At 43.0% G+C, this 24,430-nt stretch overlaps 1 protein-coding gene across 1 annotated transcript in view; it reads left to right on the top strand.

The window, feature by feature from the left end:
• Positions 1-1,416: 1,416 nt before the first annotated feature.
• Hmgxb3 (HMG-box containing 3) overlaps positions 1,417-24,430 on the top strand; it is a 43,024-nt gene continuing 20,010 nt past the window's right edge. Inside the window, exons 1-7 of the mRNA XM_038329507.1 lie at positions 1,417-1,979; positions 6,181-6,316; positions 7,009-7,183; positions 11,040-11,537; positions 13,191-13,289; positions 18,087-18,218; positions 21,413-21,831. Of these exons, the coding sequence (XP_038185435.1) occupies positions 6,183-6,316; positions 7,009-7,183; positions 11,040-11,537; positions 13,191-13,289; positions 18,087-18,218; positions 21,413-21,831 (1,457 nt within the window). The 5' untranslated portion in view covers positions 1,417-1,979; positions 6,181-6,182. The remainder of the gene's footprint in view (positions 1,980-6,180; positions 6,317-7,008; positions 7,184-11,039; positions 11,538-13,190; positions 13,290-18,086; positions 18,219-21,412; positions 21,832-24,430) is intronic.

The following is a 24,430-nucleotide window of genomic DNA, read 5'->3' as shown; positions in this document are numbered from 1 at the left end:
CAAATACGTGTTACACTTTTCAAAAGTCCACCCTAACTCTTTTCATCTTCTCCCCTCCTTAAACTCCCTCCGGCTCTTGGGTTTCCCTCCTCAGCTACTCATTCTCCTTATAACCCTGCTAGTTTTGTGCTTCCCCCTCTCTCCCCCTTGTAAAAACGGATGGTATAACCACTCCATGGCACTGTTAAGGGGAAGGTTTTAATTGTAGAGATGAGAGAACAGTAGAGGCAACTGGAAGAGTCTAAAGCTGAGAGAGAAAGCAGCAGACTGAACAGCAGCAGCAGCAGCAGCAGCAGACTGGACCTGGCCAGGAGAGGTGCAGGAGTAGAGCAGAGAGATGGGTGGGGAATAAGCATACCATAGCAGGGTTATAAGGTGAATGAGTAACTGCAGGACAGATGGAAGGAGTTAAGGATAAGGGAGGCAGTGGCAAGAGCTAGGAGGCTAGCATGGACTTTGAAATATTTAACAGGTACTTGTAATACTGTGGGAGCCTGGAAGCCAGCATGTGCTTTGGTATGCTAATTGGCACCACAGATAGCCATTTGTGTCCCCCGCCTTTTGAAATTTGGGGGAATGGAGCTTCCTCTGGACTGGACACTTCTTTCACCCAGGTCCAGTCTGTTTGGCCATGTTCAGTCTACTTTCTCTCTCTGCTCTGAACTCCTTCAGATTCTTCTCGCTGTTCTCTCTCTCATATCTACAATTTAAACTTCCCCGTTAACATATCATGGAAGTCATGTTGTCAGTTTATATATGAACGTCATAACTTGTTTTGAAAACTACTGATACAGTAGACATGGGACGATGAGGATACAAATCTTTTGTTTTGGTCAAACTATTATGTTTGAAAAACAAACTGTCTTGGCTAAGCACAGGCTAGGGAAGCCCTCTACCACCGAGCTACGTTCCTAGACGAGACACCTGATCAGACTTAGCAATGCAAACGGACCAATCAGCTGTGTTGACTGTAGAGATCAGAGTACAGGTATGAAAAACCGGCAGACGATGGTAGCTTGGGAAGGTGGTGACCGTGGCAGGTAGAAAACAGGTAAGACTAGCACTGCATGTGCAAGCGGTCTTGCAAGAACGTGTTTAAATGTGGCACAACCTACGACGTGAAAATTAATCCAGCCCTTCGTTCCCAGAGCTCTACAGTCCAAAAAATCACTGTTACTGCTCACCGGAGCGAGGAGGGAAGCTTGGAGCAAGATTGAGTATCATCCTCAACCTGAAGGAGCGAGAAAGTTCTGAAAGGGGAGGCCGAACTCCGCCCTGTTACCTGACTGTCCCACATCCCTATCCTGAGCCTCTTAGCTTTCTGGTTTCACAACCTCAGCCCCTATTTCCGGCTCCGGTGAGCTTGGCCGGAAGCAGTCCGTCCACCTCAGCGGATCCCCTTCCACCCTCCAGCCCCTAAGCCTCCAATCGGTTCCAACAGAGGACCCGCCGGTTGCGCTTGCGCGAGGGTCGCACGCAATCACGCGCGCCGTCCGCTTCCGGTGCGCCGCGCGGGCCGCCGGGACGGGTCTCCCTGGCGATCCGTGGTGTGCTGTCGCCGCTGCCAGCAGCGCGCCGGTGCCGCCTAGACGCTCGCGTCCTTGCTGTCTTCCTCGGGCTTCCCGGGGCCTGACCCCCCCGCCCCCCGGGGCCCTCGGCAGGCGTCGGCCGAGCCTGTGCGCGAACCTGCGGTTCTCCGCTCGCCCTTCATACCCCGCAGCGCAGCTCGGAGGGAGAGCAAGGAGGGCTTTGGCGACTCCGCGCCGTGTGTCGCCGGGCGGGGCCGCGGGGCCGGGGTTCCTCCAGCCCCCGGGATGCGTGCGCGAGCTCTCGCCTCCACTTTCTTTTTACCGCTGTCACGACTGGAACCGCCTCTCGCCTACAGCGGGGAGCGCGAGTGCACCGACCGGCACCCCTGTCTAGCCCCGTGGCCGGGTACCCTCGGGAATGTGAGCCGCCAGGCTCACAAACTCCTCCGGGTAAGTCCCGCCCACTAGGCTCACGCCGCGGGGCCGAACTGCCCAGCCACCTGAGTGCGGATCCTGCGGCTGCCTCTCCAGCTTCTGTTGCCTCGTGCCACCCGGTGCACCATTCCCTTTAGTCTGTACCTGAGAGACGGCCCAGAGAGGGAAAGAAGGTAGCTCGTGGATGAGCCGCCTGAAACCATCATCTGAGGTTCACGGAAGGTTTGGTAGGGTAGTGAAAGTGTCTCATTTCAAGGGCTACAGTTAAGAAAACTACGGCTTCAAGGGGGAACGTAGCATGCTTAAGGCCTTAGGGATCTGTAAGAGTGCTTTTAGGTCTCAGATCTTATATCCTCAAAAGACGCCCCACCCCTGCTCATCTTGTTTTGGTGTTTGAGACGGGGTTTTACGCATCCCAGGCTGGCTTCAAACTCATCAGTTGGTGAGATTAGCTTTCAACTACTCCCGGTCTCCCTGGTTCCATCTCCTAAGCCCTGGGGCTATAGGCACACCACCACACCCTGTTGTTTCTAACCTTCATATTTTTCTGCACCTCTTTGCTTTGCTTTACCAAGGCCTAGATCTGAAAACAGACTTGGACCAGGTGTAGGACACTGTAGTGAAACAAACAGAAACCCAAGATAATCCTTTCATGCCCCAAGGTGTAACTAACTTGGTTAGTTCTGGCCGCTAAAACACGTTGTCTATTCTTTCCATACAGGTGCTCCGCCAGAGTAATAACTGCTTTCTTCACAAGGCTGTTAAGGGCCAAGGAGTCAGTTATATATAGGGCAAAAAGTTTGACCCCCATATGCCCTTGACGTGAACTGCACCTGCCGTTAACCGATTTGCCATTTGCTTATAGAGCCACAGTGTGGACTGTCTCGTTAGGTTTCACTATGACTGTTAGGAAGTGAGCTTCCCCATTGCTCCCCCCCACACCATTACATTTTTAGAGAAGAATGGTGGAAGAGAAGTCACAAGTATAAAACATCTTAGGAGTATGTTTGTAACCTGCTGTGTACCTTTAAGAGTTGGGCTGGAGAAGTGTCTCAGCAGTTCAGAGAACTGGCTCTTCTAGAGGCCCCAGGTTCATTTCTCAGCACCCACACGGTAGCTCACAACTATCTGTAACCTAGGTCCCAGGGGACCTGATGAAGTCATCTGGACTTTGTGGGCACCAGGCAGACGTGTAGTGCACAAACATACATGATGCAGGCAAAACCACCCATGCACATAAATAGTAATTTTTTAAAAGTGGGGTGAATTGTGTGTTTAGGGGTAGCAGAGGAGGGGGTTTAGTTTTTACGTCTGTCAGAAGTATTGCTTGGCTGCTAGGAACATGGCTCGGCGGGCAAAGCTCTTGTACGAGAGTGAGAGCTCGGATCCCTAGAACCACACGTGTGTTGGGTGGGTGTGATGGCCTGTCTGTAATAGTAGCCCCGGGAGGCTAGTCATGGCCATCTCTGGTTTTGGGTGAGAGACCCTGCTTCAAAGAAAAGAGAGTGATCTGGTAAGATTTTGGACATTAATTTTGGCTCACCACATACTGCATACTTTCACCCACACGAACATGCATGCACACAGCACACACACCCCCATTAAAAATAAGAAAAAGATCTCGGAAACCCCCCCCCCCCGCAAAAATAAGAAAAAGACCAAAAAGGGGGGAAGGGCTCTTAGCTCCCAGGGTTAGGCACAGTTTATTCATCCTCAGCTCCTAAAAAAACAGCTGACATTTAAGGTATGGAACACACGTATCTCTGTTCAAGTGGTAAGAATTTCAGCTTGCATCCAAGTCTCCTGGATTCCCCTTTATCTTTATTCTTCTCAGTTATCTTTTGTGAGATCTAAATTGTGTGTGGGCTTCATGCCACTCCTGTGGGTCCTGTTTGTGTTTACTGCCACAGTTCTATTTCCTGATATGTTTGGGAGATATTCAAGAACCATGCTCCCCACTTATAAAATTCAGGTTATTCTGGGATCTTTCTCCCTCTAAGGATTGAGAGGTGAAATTGCAATCTAGTGCTTGACCCCGGTGAACTATTCATTCATTCATATTTTTAGGCCTGTTTTTTTTTTCTAGACAAAAATTCATTCTGCTTTGGTTTTGTTTGTTTGTTTGTTTTATTTTAGGCTAACACCAGAGAGCTGTGTTGGTTTGTCAAATTACTGTTTATTTTTTGGCTTTGGTTTTTGAGGCAGTATCTGAGTACCATGGTCTGGTCTTTAACTCCTGATCCTCCTGTCTCTGCTTGCCAAGTGCTGGGATTACAAGTATGCTCCAGCATGTCAGTAAGGTTACTGTTTAGATCTGTGTTGTCCTACACTGTAGCCACTATACAGTTACAGTTCATCATATTGAAAATTAGTTCATTTTTGGCTGCCAGTCCGATTCCAAGTGCCTAATAATGATCTGTAACTAGTGGCTACTATATTGGACAAGATTAATAGAGACCATTTCCATCAGAGTTTATTGAATTGTCCTTGTATAAAAAATTGCTTGTCAAGTTTGGTGACAGCACAACGTGAAGAAAAAGACCAGGAGCTGAATTTTTTTTTTAATTACAAACCTATTTTCAATATTTGGGCCTCATGGCCATGGGTAGGTTGCTAACTATCTCACTACAGATGATAGTCTTTAATAATGAACCCTTTCATTAGTACAGTACTTGGCTGTTCTCCAACAATTATGTGACTTAAATTCTTTTGAGTCTTGTCTTGTAAAATCTGTGTGAATGGGTCTGGTTGGTGAAAGACTTATTGTGGGTCAGCATAGGAATCTGAGTTAAGAAAGTGCTGGGCTCAAGAGCCGGCTGGCCTAGACAGTTTGGGAAGCTCCACATGCACACACTTGAACCCACTCCCTTGTGTGTCCTGCTGGCTAGTTTTTATGTCAGCTCAACACATAGAGTTGTTTTGGAACCTCAGTTGAGAAAATATTCCCACCAGGTGATTCTGTGAGCAAACCTCCATTTTCTTGACTAATGGTGGATGTGGGCGGGCCCAGCTCCCTGTGGGCAGGACCACCGCTGGTGGTCCTGGGTGCTATAAGAAAACAGATTGAAGCAGTGGTGGCACACGCCTTTAATCCCAGCACTCTAGAGGCAGAGGCAGGTCAATCTCTGAGTTCGAGGCCAGCCTGGTCTATAGAGCAAATTCCAGGACAGCCAGAGAAACCGTGTCTCATAAAAAAGAAAGAAAGAAAGAAAGAAAGAAAGAAAGAAAGAAAGAAGAGAAAAAAAAAACCTGAAGAAGAAAATAGAGTGAGCAATCTATGAGGAGCAAGTCAGTAAGCAGTCCTCACCCATGGCCCCTGTCTCAGTTCTTGTCCTGACTTCCATTAGTGATGGACTCTGATACAGAACTAAAGCTAAAGTAAACTCTTCCTTCCCGAGTTGCTTTTGGTATTGATGTTTATTATACCAATAAATTCCTTAGTTAGGAGCCTAAGCCTTATGTGTGCCCACAGGAAACCCCAACACATAGATACAAGTCTGGGAAGATGAGACCTCCTTTAAATTTTTTAAATTGGATTTATTTATTGTATTTATTTTAGTGTTTCGCCTGCATATGTATGTGTGCCATGTGCATGCCTAATGCCTGTGGTGGAGGCCGGTCAGAAGCTTGGAAATGAAGGAGTGGATGCTTGTGAGCTGCCACACGGATGCCGGGAACCTAATAACTGCTCTTAACCACTAAGCAATCTTTCCAGCCCCTACCCACTTTTTTAACATGCAGGAAAGGGGTAACAGAATCTAAAGTAGTTCAAAGACCTGCCTCAAATCACACAAGCTGGCAGAGTAAATCTCTTCCATATAAAGTTCCTTATTAGACGTTTAGTTGAAACTGTTATTTAAAGTGATAAAACTATAAGGGTAGGGCTAGAATTTCTAACTCTTAGCCAGGTATTCTTTAAAAAAGTTTGGTTTCTTAAGAAATTTTCATCAAAGACTCTCAAAACCTGTGGTCCCTGATTTGCCTGAAGAAAAGACTAACTGAAAGCATTCGATTTCCTGCCTTTTAGAGTCTCACCCAAGGCTGAAATGGAGCCCTCGAATCTGTAAGAATCAAGTACCACATGTGCTTGTTAGGATCTTTTGAACTGGGGAGATATCTAAACCTTTAGACCCTGGCAGAGTTGATTCGCACTGCAGGCTGCAGTTCCTTTTGCCTTGGGTACTTAAAGTTTTCTGTTGACTTCCCTCTTCTCTAGCCATGGATGCGCCGTATGATGGTGCTGAGGTAACTGTTGTGATGGAAGAAATCGAGGAAGCTTATTACACTTCCCCTGGGCCACCTAAGAAGAAGAAAAAGTATAAAATACAAGGAGAAAAGGCCAAGAAACCCAGGTTAGCTTTAATATTTTGGTTGTTGATGTTATTTCTCAACAGGTCAACTTGGAGGGTTGAGTTGAAGAAAATAAAGATTCATTTAGAATGCAGTTGTCAGAGTCTGAGTGGGCTTGTTGTGGGGGAGAAAGAGACTGGGGGTGCAGAGGGACAGACTTTGCTTATCTTTCCAGACTGTAGAGGAACTTATACCATGTAATGCTAGAATCTGGATTCTTTTTTGTGTTATTTTTTGCTCTGTCATTGTTTAAATATTTAAAATAGGCATTAGAACATTACAGTTATAAGTAATGCCAGCGATTTCTACAGATATTATCCACTTTAATTTTCTTCTTCACTTTGAATACTAAAACTTCTGACTGATGTTACTAGCACTTGACCACTTTTGACAATTACTTGCTTTCTTCTCTCACTCAGCCTTGTTGAGATTTTTGATGAAAGACAGAGGAGTGATGTATGTGTGCAATAAACCTGGGTAGTCAGCCTCTGCTGTGACCTTGGCCTGTGAGTGGAATGACAGAACCCTCATTTTTGACTACATTTGATTATATGACTGGGGGTGCTACAGAGGTTTTTTGCTTGTCTAGAGACAGTGCTTTGAATTGAGAGGTTTGACTTTGCTTTGTTGGCCTTTGACTAACGCCCCAACCAGCAAGTACTAGATGAAGTAAGGGCCCTTCTTGCTTCTGCAGGTCTGCTTACCTTCTATACTACTATGACATCTACTTGAAAGTGCAGCAGGAGCTCCCCCACCTACCACAGTCCGAGATCAATAAGAAGATAAGTGAGAGCTGGAGGCTCCTCAGTGTGGCCGAGAGGAGTTACTACTTGGAGAAAGCCAAACTAGAAAAAGAAGGTTTGGATCCTGTAAGTATTTTTTTCTTAGTGCCCCCCCCCCCATTGTTTTAATGGGTAAAGACCTGGGGAGACCAGCTCCTCTGTTCTCATGACTCTTACTAACTTCTTGAGAAGCTTTTAAATTATCTTTCTTAAGTCAGGTTTTGTGTCTGTTTTCATGATGCTCTGCATTCTTTTTAAATGCAACAGTACAGAGAGCTGACATTTTCTGAGTTCTTTATAATGAGCCTCTGGTTCCTTTTCTGATCTTTACCGTAACCTGAAGCTCCTTATCCTATAGTAATATCTTTTCCTTGATACAGTGGCTTAGATAGGCATTTCTTCTATACTGTGTTTTCATATTACTAATTGAATGTGTTATAGTTCGTCTTTTGTTTTGCCTGGTGTAACAATCAGGAATTAGGTTTGTATGAAAAGCAGTAAAGTAAAACTGCTTTGTGTGGTCCATGAGCATTTGAACTATACACAGGAGAAATGCAGGGTTAAAGCCAAGGTTGATGGTGACTGGGGCTTTGAGTCCTTGAACTAAAGAACCAGTGAGGATGAATTTAGGTTGATGTCTATCTGCCATTTGTTATCTCTAATTCACAGTGACAGAATACACTTGTTTTGATGGTGCTGGTGGCAGAATCCAGGATTTCATTCATAGTAGACAAACTTCGTGCCAGTGAGCTCTATGCCTTCCCCAACTGGATTTTTGGTTTTTGGGTTTTTTTTTTGGCCTTTTTCTTTTTTTCCAGTTTTTTGAAACAGAGTTTCTCTGTAGCTTTGGAGCCTGTCCTGGAACTAGCTCTTATAGACCAGGCTGGCCTGGAACTCAAAGGGATCTGTCTGCCTCTGCCTCCCAATTGCTGGAATTAAAGGCATGCACCGTCACCGCCTGGCCCCAACTGGGTTTTTTAGCATTGAAATTCCCATGGGAACTCTGTCATGATTGCAGACCAAAACCTTTTAACCTAAACTTTTATTTATTTATTTTTTAAGCTTAGTTGTTTCCTGTTTCTTTTTTGGAAATGTAAAGAACAAAAATATCAACAGTTAGTTATCTGTAGTAGAACTGGACTTTTTCTTAACTGAGTCTGTCTGTCACTGCCAGTCAGATTATTTTGTCCCTACTGTCTAGATATTCCTCTTCCTCCTCCAGTAGCTTTGTGTTAATCTACTGTCTAGAAGATGAAGATGCTAGGATATATTTCTGCTGCTAGATGATTTGTTTATAACAAGTCTATATATAACCCCAGCAAAGGTAAGACTGAGAAGGTAAAATATAAGAAAAGTATACCTATTCCTTATGGCTTCCATATTCTAAAATATGCATTCTTAGGAGCTGGGAATTGAACTCAGTGGCAGAGCATGTGCTTAGCATAATTGTCCTGGGTTCCATCCTTAGAGCCAGCCTCTTTTAAAACAGTAAATAAAGGCAGCAAAACTTTTTCATCTAATAATCTCAACTAACTCTGGAATGATTTTTTTTTTATCAAGACTGAATTTTTTACATCATCTGCAGTGATTTTTTTTCCCAACTTATTCGTGTGCTTGTTTATATTTACTCATTTACACCACTACCATCAGTAAGTAATTTTGGAAGAATCACTTAAGTATTTGAACTGATAAGTTTTCTCATCTGCAAAATGGAACTCGTAGGCAGTCATAATATTTAAAATGTACAATGTAGGGCTGGAGTGATAGCTCAGTGGTCAAGAGCACGTCCTGTGCTTACAGAAGACCTGGGTTCGGGTCCCAGCACCCAGTGGTGGCTCACAGTATCTGTAACCTCAGTTCCAGGTGGATTAATCCTCCTAATAAACTCTCTGAGGACACTAGGCACACATGTACTGTGTAGACATCTAGGCAAAACACTCATAAAACTAAATAGATAAAGTTAAAATATATAATGAAAATCACTTATCTGAGTTCTTGGCAGATTGTGATCTAATCCATAAGTATTACTCTTCAGTAGATTAAAAAAATCCAGTACTAGGGGTGGAGAGATGGTGCAGCAGTTAAGAATACCTGGCTGTTTCTGTGCAGGATCCTGGTCTGCCCACATGGCAACTTACAACCATCTGTAGCTCCATTTCCAGGGGAGCTGATGCCCTTTTCTGACCTTGGACACCAAGCATACATGTGGTGCACATACATACATGCCTGCAAAACACTCATACATGTAAAATAACTAAATATAAAACATTTTTTTTTTTAAGATCCAGCCAGGCTGTGGTGGCACACATCTTTAGTCCCAGCACCCAGGAGGCAGAGACAGGCCAACCTGATCTACAGAGTGAGTTCCAGGATAGCCAGGGCTACATAGAGAAACCCGGCCTCGAAAAACAAAACAACCAACCAAACAACAAAAATCCAGTACCATGTAAGAAGAAAAAGTGCTGGTTAATGAGCACTGGGATGCACTGAGACTTGGCAAAGTTTCTGTGCTGAGCTGTCCTCTGTTGCCTGGTGTGCGGGTGGGACTTTGCATCTTGAGAGACTGATGGCCTTTCCTGCTCAGTGCAGGACCTGTGGTTTTTGCATTAGTCCTTCAAGTCTGTATAGTTTTGTCATGTAGTCCTGTTCTGACTCTTTTAGTCCAGACAATTCTGTGTTTGCCACCACTTAATCTTGTTGCCCTAATGTGTCTTCTTCTAAGGGTGTTTTGAAAATGCCATTTTCCTTTACCTCTGCAGTTCCATAGAGGACCCAGTTCTGTCTACCTTCACATTTCGTCTGAGTGCTTCTTTAACTCTTACCTTTGAGTGCTGCCTTTGAGCCTTAAGTAGTCCCATCAACCTCCCTTTTGAGATCTCCAAAGATGTTCTTGTAATTGATTTTAGTGTGCCTTTAAAAGGTACTTTGAATTTTTTTTTCCCACTAAACTTGGGTTTGTATTTAACTATTCACTTTGTTCTGTTTCTCTTACTGGATGACTTTTAGTTTAAGTTCAAAAAAAAAAAATCAAACATTAATTCCCCTTTTGAGTATGGATTTGCTATATGGGGCTGTTTCTAGGAACTGATATTGATCTTTTAAAAGAAAAATAAAAAGCAGAGTTTGGGTTTTTACTTCTTACTAATTTTGTCTTGGACTTTTAACCTCATGAATTTTGACTTTGATTTTCTCATGTATTAACTGATAATACTAATACTATTATTTTAGAGAAAAATTAAATCACAAATTTCAACAAATTTCTGAGTTTTAAGATGTTAGGTCTCCTCCCTGTACCTCGTTAACATATTCAGGGCCTTATAGTCCTCATCATACATAATTCATTTCTCTCACAAAGCTTTCTTAACTTTGTGGCCTGCTCATCCTTGTAAGTTTGGAAGAATTACTGAGGTCAGAATCCTGATGTGCCATCTTGAGTTCCATCTCAATCTTCTGTATAGTTGCTTTTCATACTTATTTAAACTGTCTGCTACTCTAGTAATACTTGTTTTGGTAATTTTTTTTTTCCTTAAAAAGAAAACCACTAAAAAGCAAACAGGTGGTTGCTGAGGCTTCAAGAAGGAAAAGAATTTGCTCAAGACTGTGTAGACTCGGTGTTCATGCTCCCAGTTTTGGAAGCCAAAATCTGTGCCCTACCCAGAGTACAGTGCCATAGATGTAGCGTATTTCCTCAGGATGTGCAAGCCCCTCAATTCAATCCCTAGAACTTTGAAAAGACCTAACAACAGAGTCTAATCCATTCTACAGTTTCTTGAGCAAGTGAAGTACATTCATCCCAATGAAGATGACACTGCTGTTGACAGCAGCTGATCTTTTCTGAGTTAGGGCAGTAGAGTCTGGTTCCTTTTGAAAAAAGAAAAAAGGGATAATATAAACGACTTGAGCTCCTCATCCATTCATCTCTGGTTATTTCTCTCATTCTCAGAACTCTAAGCTCTCTGCCCTGACTGCTGTGGTTCCGGACATCCCAGGTTTCCGAAAGATCCTTCCCCGATCGGATTACATCATCATTCCCAAGAGCACCCTGCAGGAAGACAGGAGCTGCCCTCAGCTAGAGCTGTGTGTGGCTCAGAACCAGATGTCTCCTAAAGGATCTGCTCTCATGTCTCATGCTTCCCCGGATATAGTAACCAGCCATGCAGGCATGGCCGAGCAGTGCCTCGCTGTGGAAGCCCTGGCTGAGGAGGTGGGAGCCCTCTCCCAGCCAGGCGCTGTGCAGGAGATTGCCACCTCAGAGATCCTCAGCCAGGATATGCTCCTGGAGGATGCGTCCTTGGAGGTAGGAGAGAGCCACCAACCTTACCAGACAAGCCTGGTAATTGAAGAGACCTTAGTAAATGGCTCACCAGATGTCCCCACTGGAAGCCTGACTGTGCCACACTCCCAGGTTGGAGAGAGCTTGTCAGTGGTAACAGTCATGAGGGTAAGTGGCTTTACATGAATGTCTTTTGCTTGCTGGCATTCTTATAATGGAGGGTATAGGTGTAAGAACTCAGTGTTTCTAGGCCTTGGACTTGCTCCAGAATTCTCAGCTTCTCAGGCATCTTACCACCTCTCAGTCTAGCCCAATGAGAGTTTTCCTAACATAAGATAGTGTGTGAAGTACATTAGTGAGAGAGCTGGAAATGGATTTAAGCTGTCTGTGAGTCAAAGCCAAGAACTTCATGCTGGTAGTGCCAGTCAGGATTTTATGCCCTAAAGTCTCTTTAAAAACAAACAAACAAACAAACAAACAAAAAAAACCACAATGGCATCTTGAACTATATGTGAGAATTAATGGAGGAAACTTTGGATTTATATGGGAATAGGAAGAAAAATTCTCTTTAAGGACAAGGTTATGGAACTAAGACCTGAGAAAGTCAGACAACTCTTGGGGTAGTGAGATGGCTCAGTGGATAAAGGTGCTTATTGCCCAAATTTTTAATTAAATAAGTTCTTCTCCGCTATACCAAGGGATTCTTGGTTGAGATGAAAGCAAAAATCTCATTGATTCTGGGAAACTGCCACAATGTCCTAGTTATAGTGCCCTCTTCTTCCCTGGATAGGATAGCATCCTAGAGGAGTGGTAGTCCCCTTCAGGATAAGGGGGGCAATGTGTTACAGCATACATGATGACTTGGGTACAAGAGAACAGGTAGCCTAAAGAGCTCTATCCTAGATCTATTATATCTGTTTTATTTGTTACGTGGTGCTATTTTATGATTGTAAATCTTTGCCACGGATCTGGTTGGAGGCAGTAAAGAACGATTTTGAGCTGCCTTGTGGGTTCTGGGAACAAATCCAGGTCCACTGGAAGAGCAGCCAGCTCTTTATCACTGAGCCATGGTTCCAGTACCACTTATAGAATATGTTAATAGGGTCAGAATACCACTTATAGAATGTGTTAATAGGGTCAGAATACCACTTATAGAATATGTTAATAGGGTCGGAATACCACTTATAGAATATGTTAATAGGGTCGGAATACCACTTATAGAATATGTTAATAGGGTCAGAATACCACTTATAGAATATGTTAATAGGGTCGGAATACCACTTATAGAATATGTTAATAGGGTCGGAATACCACTTATAGAATATGTTAATAGGGTCGGAATACCACTTATAGAATATGTTAATAGGGTCGGAATACCACTTATAGAATATGTTAATAGGGTCGGAATACCACTTATAGAATATGTTAATAGGGTCGGAATACCACTTATAGAATATGTTAATAGGGTCGGAATACCACTTATAGAATATGTTAATAGGGTCGGAATACCACTTATAGAATATGTTAATAGGGTCAGAAGAATTGGATTTTTTTACTGAGTGCTTATGAGATCTTGGGGGTCCCTAAGCCATCACTGCTCTGGTTTTCTCACCTGTGAAGTGATCATAGCACATCTTCTGTTGTAGTCATTTTTTCTTCGTTTCTGTGTTATCTTATTTTGAGATAACTGTGCTTGTTTATTTTGCTGAGCATGCTGGATAAGCACATTGTCGGCGCTTTGTGCTCGATGCAGCCTTCCAGTACTGTGGATGCCCTTGGGTGTTCTGCACACTGTTTAACTCTCCTCTCCATTGTGCACAGGATTCCAGTGAGAATAGCTCCTCTGCTCCAACCACTCAGTTCATCATGCTGCCTCTGCCTGCTTACTCGGTTGTGGAGAACCCTTCCTCCATCAAACTGGTCAGTAGTGGGGAATTAGGGCTCTATAAGCATTCTCTCCTATTAAAAATAGTTTTCCAAGGTCTTAAAGCCTTAGAACATGGGAGCCAGCCCAGCAGTTTGGAATTCCCTGGACCACGTGTTGACTGTCAGAAGCCCTGTAGGTACAGCTCCCCAGTAGCTGTGAACTCCCCCAAGTATATAGACCTCTTGAAACATCCTGAGGGTAGGTTTCAGAACACTGTGAAACCACTGATCTAGTTAAGCATTATCACCACACAGATGCTAAAACAGCCCAGAGAAAGAGGAGTTGAAATCCTCGAGGATGTAAACCAGGGCTCTGGCTTCTTGACTCAGTTGATGTTTTCCCATCACACACTGCAACTTCTAGGCTTAGATGTATCCCTAAATATTTCATGATTTTGGTGCTATTATAAATGGTATTCTGAACTACTTAGTCCCTGGCAGTATGTAGTAAAAAGGGGGACTTTTTAGAAATTAATTTTGTTTTGTTTTGAGACAAGGTCTCACTTTGTAGACCAGTCCTCCACCTCTCTCTACCTCCCAAGTGCTGGGGTTAAAGACCTGTGCTGCCACACCTGGCTGAAGTGGTAGATTTCATTGTTTATTTAGTAGAATGTTGCGTTCATATCAGATTAGGTCAGAATAATTGATAATACTGTTCAACTCCTTTGTATCCATGCTGATCTTTGATTTGTCTGTCCTGTCAGCTATTGGGAGAAGGCATTCAGCTGTCACTATGAATGTTCTGTTTCTTCTTAAAGTCCTGTTAGTTTTTATTCCATACATTTGGACTTTATTTACATAACACTAGGATTGTTATATCATCTGCATAAATTGCCACTTCATTATTATGAAATGACCTTGAGTAATGTTGTTTGCTCTGAAGCCTACTGTGTTGTTCTTTAGTTTTGGTTTTATTAGTTACTATTAGCAACTAGTTTGTTTTCATGCTTTTTTAGCCATTTTGTAACTTTATATTTAAGGTTTTGTTCTGTTTTATAGGCAGCATGTAGTTAGATGTAAAACAAAGACAGTCTGATGAAAAGCATTTATATTTGATATGGTTAGGTTTGGTTTTGGTTTTGGTTGGGTTTTTTGCCTCAGTCGTGGGTCGGTACGGCAGCAGAATGTGAGGCTACAGGTCATACGGTATCTCTAGTTAGAAAGCAGACAGCTGAATGATCAGGTCGATCTCTTCTTTTTCCCTTTGTATTCAGCAGGACTCCAGTCCTTGGGATGGTGCTGCCCACATTTAAGTTGGGTCTTCCTCTAGTTAAATCTCTCCAGAAATGTTCCCACTGACGTACCCAGAGGTGTCTCCTATTTGATTATGAATCTACCCAAGTTGACATGAAAATTAGCATTCCCAAGTCTACCCCTTGCTGTTGTGACACTGAGACACAGTCACTGTTTTTTTGTTTTGTTTTGTTTTGTTTTTGTTTTTTAAGACAAGAGTTTCTCCTTGTAGCTCTGACTGTCCTGGAACTCGCTCTGTAGACTAGACTGGCTTCCAACTTAGAGATCCATCTGCCTCTTCCCGAGTGCTGAGATTAAAGGCGTGTACAACCACCCGGCTCACAACCACTTAAAAAATTTTTGTTTCTGTTGTTATTTTTGAGACAATATCTTTATGTAAACCTGGCTGGCCTCTTAATTCAGAGAGATCCCCCTGCCTCTGCCTTCCCAAGTGCTGGGATTAAAGGTGTGTGCCACTCTGCTGGACCCACAATCACCTTTAAATCCTAACATTCTACCCCAGCCCTCAAAAGGTTTATGGCCATCTGATAATGAAGAATGCATTTAGTTTATCTCCCAGGAGTCCCAAAGTCTTACCCATTCTAACACGGAGTCCAGAGTCTGTTCCAAGAGCTCAGGGCAGTCTCTTAACTGTGGGCCTTTGCAAAACCAAAGGTATTTCCAGCATATAATGGCACAGAGTAAAATGGCAGGAGGAGTGGCAGGATAGCAAGGACAGGTTGAATGAAAACGAAGCAGGACAAACACTGTACCCTATAGCTCCATGTCCAGGAGCTAGGGTTTGTCTTGGCATCATCATGGCTCCAACAGGCTTAGGCAGACCTATTCTCCAGTTCTACTGCCTGCAGAGCATGTGCCAGTCTGTGCCAGAAGTCTTAGCAGACATCCCACAATCCTAGCATCTCCAACATTCTGAGGTCTCCATTGCATCTTTACCATCACACAGGAGTTTCTGGGCCTCCTTGTGGGGACTCTGGTCTTGCTACATGTTACCTGGCCACAGAGGCGTTCTGGATCTTTGGTGTAGGCCTCTATGGCCCCATAAATCTTTGATTTTGCATGTCTGCAAAACCATATAGAAAGTGTTGCTACGTTGTCTTGCTCAGTCAAGATGTAGTCCTGCATACACATGCCAAACCTTTAGTGGCCTCTATGTGCCTTGGCAGCTGGACCTGGGAAGACTTCTCCAGGTGATTGTTTTTGAGTAGAGAGCTCTTTCACCCTATCTCCCAGTCCAGACTGTCTCCTGAATTTGCATTTTCAAGAGTTGGAGCCTTTGAGGTAGGGTCTTGCCTTCAGGCCACCTTGCCTGTGTCCTGGTTTAGAACTAAAGGTTTCTCGTTAAGAGTTACAGCTACTTTCTCTATCCCTGCCTCACTCATTTCCTCTCAAATTGTATATTCATATCTTTGTTCCCCCTCACTGTAGATCTGAATCAGAGCTGTGGGCAGTAGCTATGCTGCAGCCTGAATGCTGTGGTGTCCTGAGATTTCCTCTGCTAAAGAAATGGTCCATTACGTTTAATTCAGCCTTACTCAAGTTACCAGGACACAGGCAGACTGCAGATATTTTTTCTGACTATAATAGAATGGATTCTAGCCCAGTTCTCAATAGCCCTTGGTTTTCTCTGAAGCTTGATAAATCAGGCCATTACTGCCTGCATTTCTGTTGGCATACTGTTTTAAACTTCCACCAGAATTGCTTAGTGAGCTTTGCTTACAAGATTCTAGAGCTTTTGTTGCCCATAGGTCTAAACTTCTTGATTTCTTGCATAAACCAGGCCTAAAGGCCTCTAAACCACATGGCCATATAGTCTAGAAATATTTAGCTCCATCCCTGGTACCAAAATACATATTAGGGTTCTCTAGAGCAATGAAATCAATAGGTGTATATATATTATAAAGGGGGGCTTACATGGTAGGGACAGGTATGTGCCATTGTGCCCAGCTGAGTAGTATATCCTTGGATGAGAAAGTTGCTGCAGTGTGTGTATGTATACACATACACGTGTGTGCATGGAAATTAAATGTTGATGTCACATGTCTTCCTGTCTCTGCACCTTACTTGCTGAGACTGGGATCTCTGATCCTGGAGCTCACTAATTTGCTAGACTCAGTGTCAGGCTAACCTTTGTCCTGTTCCAGCTCTGGGACTCTAGGAACACACCTTTCTGCACTGGTGCTGGAATCTAAACTCAGATCCTAATGTTTGTGTAGCAGCATCTTAAAATAGGACCTTCCACTGCAGCTTGACTGACGGAGACATTGGCTGTTTTTCTGGAAACCTTATCTTCCTGGAAGTGGCTGTTCTATCAAGAGCCAGGCTCTACTAGAAAGATGTTTCATGTCACTTTCCTGTGTTTTAAGGCTGAAATAGCCTTAAGCATCAACATTTTTGTTTAGTGTTACTGTTCCTTCAGGCTGCTGTTGAGGAGTGTTTCCAAGTTCACAATAACTATTTCTAGGACTGCCTTCCTTACATTTGTATTCTGCTTTCTGTAGGTATTTGACATGCAGTCTTTATTAGTATTAGATTAGTCTGGGAAAAGATGAGAGAGGTTTTGTCCTGATTATAATAATCTCAGAACTGTAAAATCCTTTACAGTTTACTATGCATGTTTCCCCATTCTTGACATTTGCCCCTTGGCATACCTCTGTGACCAGAAGAAGATGTGATTTTTCCAGAGGAGAAAACCCAAGTGACTTTACCTGGTCATTCAGTGTGTCGATGGCAAAGTTGGAACCTAAAGCTTGGTGTCTTTCCTAAGTGCTACTCCGCTTGGCATTTATTCTTGCCATGGTGCCACAATGATGGGCAGCTTTTCCTTATGCCTTCTGGCAGAGGTGGCTAGTGACAGTTTAGTATTTTAGATTGCTTTTGCCTGGGCTAGAGAAATTATGGATTAGCAGTTTAATAAACATTTCACCATATAGACCAAGCTGGCCTTAAACTCAGAGATCTGCCTGCCAAGTGCTGGGATTACAGGTTTAAAAGGTGTACGGCACTACACCCAACTAAAAATCTCCTTGATGTTTTTGTTGTTTTTGTGTGTTTGTGTGTGTTCCCTGTGTATATGTCTGTGTGCTACATCTGCACCTGGTGCCCAAGGAGGACAGAAGAGGGTGTCAGATCCTCTGGAATTGAAGTTATAGAAAGTTGTAATCCCACCATATGGGTGCTGGGAATTAGACCTGGGCCCATGGTAGAGCAGCCAGTGCTCTTAATCACTGAGCCATCACTCCAACCCCACTATATGATTTGAGGCAAAACATTTCAACAGTATTAATCACAATGGCAAACATTGCTAAGGGGTTAGAATGAGATTCTGATACAGTGTTGAGTACTGTGTACTACCATGTTCATTAATAGCCATCACCTGTGTAGCCCTGAGGAGTTTGTACCAAAGGACCTTTCTAACAGATCTTCTATGGTGTCGTGAATGTTTAAGCTGTTGTCCTCTGGATATTGTGGTTATAGTAGTCAGTAGTCTTGGACTGGATTCTTGGTCTTAACTCTTGTTTGTTTGTTTGTTTATAGACTACTACATATACCCGCCGGGGCCATGGGGCATGCACAAGCCCAGGTTGTTCCTTTACCTATGTCACTAGGCACAAGCCACCTAAGTGCCCAACTTGTGGTAACTTCCTGGGAGGGAAGTGGATACCAAAGGTAAGATTCATTCAGTGTTTTTGTTTGTTTTTAAGTTAACCCTGACTTGTTTTCAGTCTTTGTAAAGTGTGTGTGATGTTCTTGGGTGTGTGTGCCTGTTAGTTTGAGTGAGTTCAAGTGCATACATGCTGTGTCACTCGTGGCGGTCAGAAAACACCGTGGGTGTTGGTCCTTGCTTTTTACTTTAAGACAGGATCTCTTTTGTTATTCACTTCTGATATGCCAGGATAAAGTGTTCCTCAAGCTAGGATTTCCACCCCTCATCTATCTATCCATAGGAACCCTAGGATTGTAGATGCAACTCACTACACCTGGTTTATGTGGTGCTGGGCTGACAAACTCAGGTCCTCACACTTGTGCTCAAGTGCCCGGCCACCTTTTTCATTTTTAGTATTGCAGATAAATCATTTTGCTTATCAATAGTTTCTTCAATGAAAAGAAAAGTTAAAAAGTTAAACACAATCTTGTGTCATCAAAAGAAAAGTCATCTGTTAATATTTTAATGTTTTTTGGTTAGTCATTTTCTTGTGTTTAAGTTATGTAGCTTTTTTCCCATTTATTTTATGCCACTAAGTTGATTGTTTCTTCAGCATATTTATTTATCTTATGCGTAAGTGTGTATGCCTAGCCATTACACACACACATGGAGGAAGGGGGCAACTTCTGGAAGTTGGGTCTCTCCTTTTCCCATGTGTATGCCATGGATCAGATTCATCAAACTTGGTGACAAGTAACCTAAGCAATCTTCTTGGCCCACCATTAAGCATTCTTAAAACTATTATCTTTAGCCAGGTATAGTGGTGCATACCTGAAATCCCAGCACTAGGGAGATAGGCAGGGTTGGGAATTTAAAACCACTTTGGGCTACTTAGTGAGTTCAAAGCTACCTGAACTGCATAATTGCTACAAAATTTTTCACAAATGACTACAGTGTGGTAATTTATTCACTTCCATTTAAATTAATTTTGAATTTTAACAGTTTGCACTAACTAGTTCTGTCTGATGATGGCTTACTTGTATCTTTTCATTCTTTAGCTCAAGATCCTCTCCCTTTTTTTCTCTCTTTTTTTTTTTTTTTTTTTTTTTTTTTGGTTTTTGTTTTTGTTTTTGTTTTTCAAGACAGGGTTTCCCTGTAGCTTTGAAGCCTTGGATCCTGTCCCGGAATCCCTCTGTAGACCAGACTGACCTCAAACTCACAGAGATCAGCCTGCATCTGCCTCGTGAGTGCTGGGATTAAAGGTGTGCACCACCTGCCCAGCCTTCCTTTTGGTTTTTCAAAACAGGGTTTCTCTGTGTAGCCCTGGCTGTCCTGGAACTCGTTCTGTAGACCAGTGTGGCCTCTAACTCACAGAGATCTGCCTATCTCTGCCTCCCTGAGTGCTGGGATTGTAAACTGCATCACACTGCCCGGCTCAAGATCTTTTTTAATAGCTGCTATTGAAAATGAAAGTCCTTAAGCTGATATTCAGAGTCTATTCTGGGTATGCTTACTCTCTCCCTACACCCCACACCCTCCACTCCACACCCTCCACTACCCTTCTTTTCTTTCTTTCTTCCTCCTCCTTCTCTTCCTCCTTCCCCCTTTAATTTTTTTTTTTTTGAGACAGTTTGGCCTCAAACTAGTGAACATCTAAACTTTGTACCTCTGCCTCAAGTACTGAGGTTACAAGTGTTCACCATCATGCTCAGTTTCCATGGTGCTGGGGATTAAGCTCAGGGCCTTTCATATGCCAGGCAAGCACTCTGACAACTGAGTTATAGCCTCAGCACCTATTTTACATTTTCTGTAGTCAAATTCTGACTTTACCATGTTCACCCTTTCCACCATCCCTTCTTCCTCCTATCTCTCTGTTTCTGTAGCCAAACCTATTGGGTTTTGTATGCTTAAAATGAATGCAAAATGATGAATGATTGCTCATTGTAAATGTTAGTCTTGCATGAAGCACCAAGGCTTTCTGAGGGAAGACTAGAATAGACAGGAAAGGAGTTTTGTTTTGTTTTGTTGTTGTTTTAAGATTTATTTGTTTCGTGTATATGAGTGCTCTATCTTCATGTACACCTGCATGCCAGAAGAGGGCATCAGATCCCTTCATAGATGGTTGTGAGCCACCATATGGTTGCTGGGAATTGAAGTCAGGACCTCTGGAAGAACAACTGAGCCACCTCTCCAGCCCCCAGAAAGGTTTTTATAGCAGCATTAATGCCATTGTGTAGGCAGAAGAAGAAAGAGGACTTGTGAACCATTTGTCTTATGGCTAGGAAGCTCTGGGATCCCACAGTCCCTTCAACAGCATGTTTCTAGTGGTCTAAAACTTCCCTCTAGGCCCCACCTGGTAGGGTTCACCACCTCCTAATAGTGGCCTCCCTTGGATCTTTGGGAGACACCCGAGATGGAAATACTAGCAAAAATGTAGTTCTAAAGTTTACTCCTAGAGTTCAAACTTCTGTTTTCCAAGTTTTTAGCTATGTAACTGTCCTAGGTTTTTTATTACTGTGAAGAGATACCAATACCGTGACAACTCTTATAAAGAAAACATTTAACTGAGTGGACTTGCTTACAGTTTCAGAGGTTCAGTTCATTCATGACAGGGAGCTTGGCTGCATGCAGGCATACATAGTGATAGAGCTGAGAGTCGTCCTATATCTAAGAGTTTGAGGCCAAATTGGTATATGGATCTATATAGCAAGTTTTAGGCTGGCTTAGGGTACATAGTAAGACTTCTAACATAATTAATGTGTGTGGATTAATTTGAGTTTTAGAAATGTGCGAGTCATTCATATATGACTTACCTGAAAGATTCTGGAGCTAAAGGTTTTCTCCAAGAGAATGGAAACAACATGAACCTGAGCACATTAGGATGAACTGAGTCTCATGGAAGGACCACCAAGGAAACAACTTAAGACTACAAGATAACAGCTTCTTTCTAGATGGGAGAAGTGGACGTGGAGCAGTCGGAGCCAATGCGTGGTGAAAAGGGGACATGTCAGGAAAGTCTAGATCAGTTCCTGAGGTGTCCAACACTCTAGTGAACAGAAGCCGTAAAGTCAATTTATCCTGACTCTTCACTGACCTGACTCAGTGTCCTTATTTATTACTCATGCGTTCTTAAGGGAATCAAATTAGAGAATATTTTGAATGTCATTGTCATCTGCAAGATGCCATTATGCATATAAGGTCTTCTTGTTCTTTCTAGGAAAAGGCAAGCAAAGTCAAAGTGGAACTGGCTCCCGGTGTCCCCTCCAAAGGCTCTGTGATCAAACGAGGTCAGCAGCCTGTCATCACTGAGCAAAAGCCCTCTCCGGAAAATGCCTCAAAACTGACTCTGGAGAACTCAGAGGCTGTAAGCCAGCTCTTAACTGTAGCTCCTCCAAGAGAAGTAGGCGAGGAGAATGAGTGGGAGGAAGTGATTATCTCCGATGATCATCTTTTCGTCAAGGAAGTTCCTGGGAATCATGGTACAGCGGTAACTAAGACATCAATTGTCAAGAGTAGTACCCAGGCTGATGTCACGCTGGGGACAACTGAGAATGACAGTCTTGGACCAGACATACCACCATCAGCAGAGGGGACCAGCACCTCCACTTTACTTCCAGCTCAGAAAAAGTCTCCAGGGTATGCCAGTGTAATTATATATTATTGGGACTGTGTTTAGAACAGCAGCTCAGCAAGGGCCCGTGTTTGCTTTGTGAATGTCATCACAGCAGCCCTTAGAGACGCGGTGTGACTTCCTTCCCTCTCTCTGCCGTCCATACATTGCTGTTATACTCCTTGTGCATCTTTTCTTGTCGCTCCTCCTAAAGCAGCGGTACAGGATGTGGTCAGAGATTAAAAAGCAAAAACAAAAAACCCACCATGTATTACCAGTCCAGAATACAGGATTAGAAAGAGGACTTATTTTGGCATCCTTTGGTAGGATTCCTTGGCTGGTGGTCAGACTCAGTGAGTCCTGACCATCTCTGGCTTCTGTTTGATCTTTGACATAGTCACCTGATGTCTCTTGATTAGTTCTGAAAAACCTTGAGTTGGATATTTAAAAAAATAAATGAAAAACAGTATCTCATAGACTAGGAAAGATTGCTTTGCCCACCAGAGATGTTTTGGCGGTGTTGGGAGGTATTTTGGTTGTCACAGCTGAGGAGAGGTTTGCTGCTAGTGCCCAAGAGGGAAAGAACTACTAAACATCCCGGCGTGCACAGGACAGCCTCCTCCCCTGGGGAACCGGTCTCTACAAAGTATCATAGTTCCACATGTGGTTTCTTTTTTTTTTTAATAATTTATTTATTTTTAGTTTATCTGCATTGCTGTGCATGTATATCTGTGTGAGGGTGTCTGATCTTGGAGCTGCCATATGGGTACTGGGAATTGAACTCAGGAACTCTAGGGGAAAAAGCCAGTTCTCTTAAATGCTGAGCCATTTCTTCAGCTCCCCACATATGGTTTCTATTGGGATTTATAAAGGTTTTTTTTCTTTTGATTGAATTACTAGAAAATTTTTTCACATAGCTCATATTTTAAAAGTATAAGAAATATTTTTTTAAAATCTTCTTTCTGTCCCATTATGTACTCATTATTTCCCAGGGATAGTCAATATTTCCAATTCTCTACTGTGTAAATTTTAAACAAGCCTGTTTATGTATGCATGTATTTCCTACTTGCTTTTTTAAAGGATTTATTTTTATTGTATGTGCGTCAGTATTTGCCTGCATGTATGTCTGTGAACCATGTGTCTGCCTGGTGCCTATGGACACCAGAAGAGGACATCGGGTTTTTGAAACTGGTGTTACTGATAGTTGTTAGCCACCATGTGGGTGCAGGGGTAGAACTTGGGTCCTTTTCAAGAGCAGCAAATGCTAGCTACTGGATCTCTTCAGCTCCTATACTAGCATAGTTGGTGTACTTCTAAGTCCATCCCTCTTTTCCCTTAAGCAAGTCTACTTTGAAGGTAGTTTAGTATACTAAAGTATGAAGCTGTGGCCTTTGGACTGCTATTTGGGACATGCATGGGACACGCATCTCTTTAGGAGCTGACTATCGGGCTTTCCATGATTCAGCCCTTGTGCTTAACACTGGCACTGCAGAAATTAAGAACAGGTGAGGTGTATTAGCCACGATGTCTTTGCTGCCCTAGTGTGAGAGCTTAATAGACTTCAAGTAGTAGTGTCCTAATTAGAGGCAAATTATGTGTTATAACTATAATGCCTGTTGCTATTACATACTTAGATACTTCTCTATACTTTATATTATTTGTTTACTTGGTTTTTGAGATAGAGTTTCATGTAGCCTAGGTTAGCCTCGGACTCACTGTGCAGCTGAAGATGACTTGAACCCCTTATCTTCTTCTAGGATTATAGTGGCACACCACAATACTCATTTAATTTGTGTCTTTGTGATGACTGATATAGATATTTACTTCTCATTTTGTGTTTAAAAACTGTACATTAACAGGAATAAAATGGCTTATAAGGCTAAATTTGTTGGGGTTTTTGTTGTTGTTGTTTTGTTTTGTTTTGTTTTTCGAGACAGAGTTTCTCTGTGTTGCTTTGGAGCCTGTTCTGGAACTAGCTCTTGTAGACCAGACTGTCCTCGAACTCACAGAGATCCACCTTCCTCTGCCTCCCAATTGCTGGTATTAAAGGTGTGTGCCACCACCGCCCGAACTATAAAGGCTAAATTTGAATTCAATTTGTCTAAAGCCTACTGGCTTAGTTGTTAATTTGGATATTATACTTTGATTTCCTTCTTTTGTTGTAGTGATGTTTCAATTGTATTTTAATAAATAAAGCTTGCCTGAAGTTCAGAGAGTAAAACAGCCACACTGGTCAGCCTTACAGACCAGTCAGTGGTGACACACACCTTTTTTTTTTTTTTTGGTTTTTCGAGACAGGGTTTCTCTGCAGCTTTTTCAGAGCCTGTCCTGGAACTAGCTCTTGTAGACCAGGCTGGCCTTGAACTCACAGAGATCCGCCTGCCTCTGCCTCCCGAGTGCTGGGATTAAAGGCGGGTGACACACACCTTTAATCCCAGTAGCCATACTAGTTTGTCATAGAAACTGGGCAGTAGTGGTGCATGCCTTTAATCCCAGCCCTACAGAGAAATATAAAATGGGAGGAGACAGCTCTCACACACAGTCTCATTCTGAGATTCCTGGAAGCAGGATCACTATTTCAGACTGAGGTAGAGGTAAGAGCCAGTGGCTGGCTGATTTGCTTTT

The sequence above is a fragment of the Arvicola amphibius genome, chromosome 5 (assembly GCF_903992535.2).
Source record: "Arvicola amphibius chromosome 5, mArvAmp1.2, whole genome shotgun sequence".
NCBI lineage: Eukaryota > Metazoa > Chordata > Mammalia > Rodentia > Cricetidae > Arvicola > Arvicola amphibius.
The sequence above is the reverse complement of the archived record's forward strand: the minus strand, read 5'-3'. Positions and strand labels throughout refer to the sequence as shown.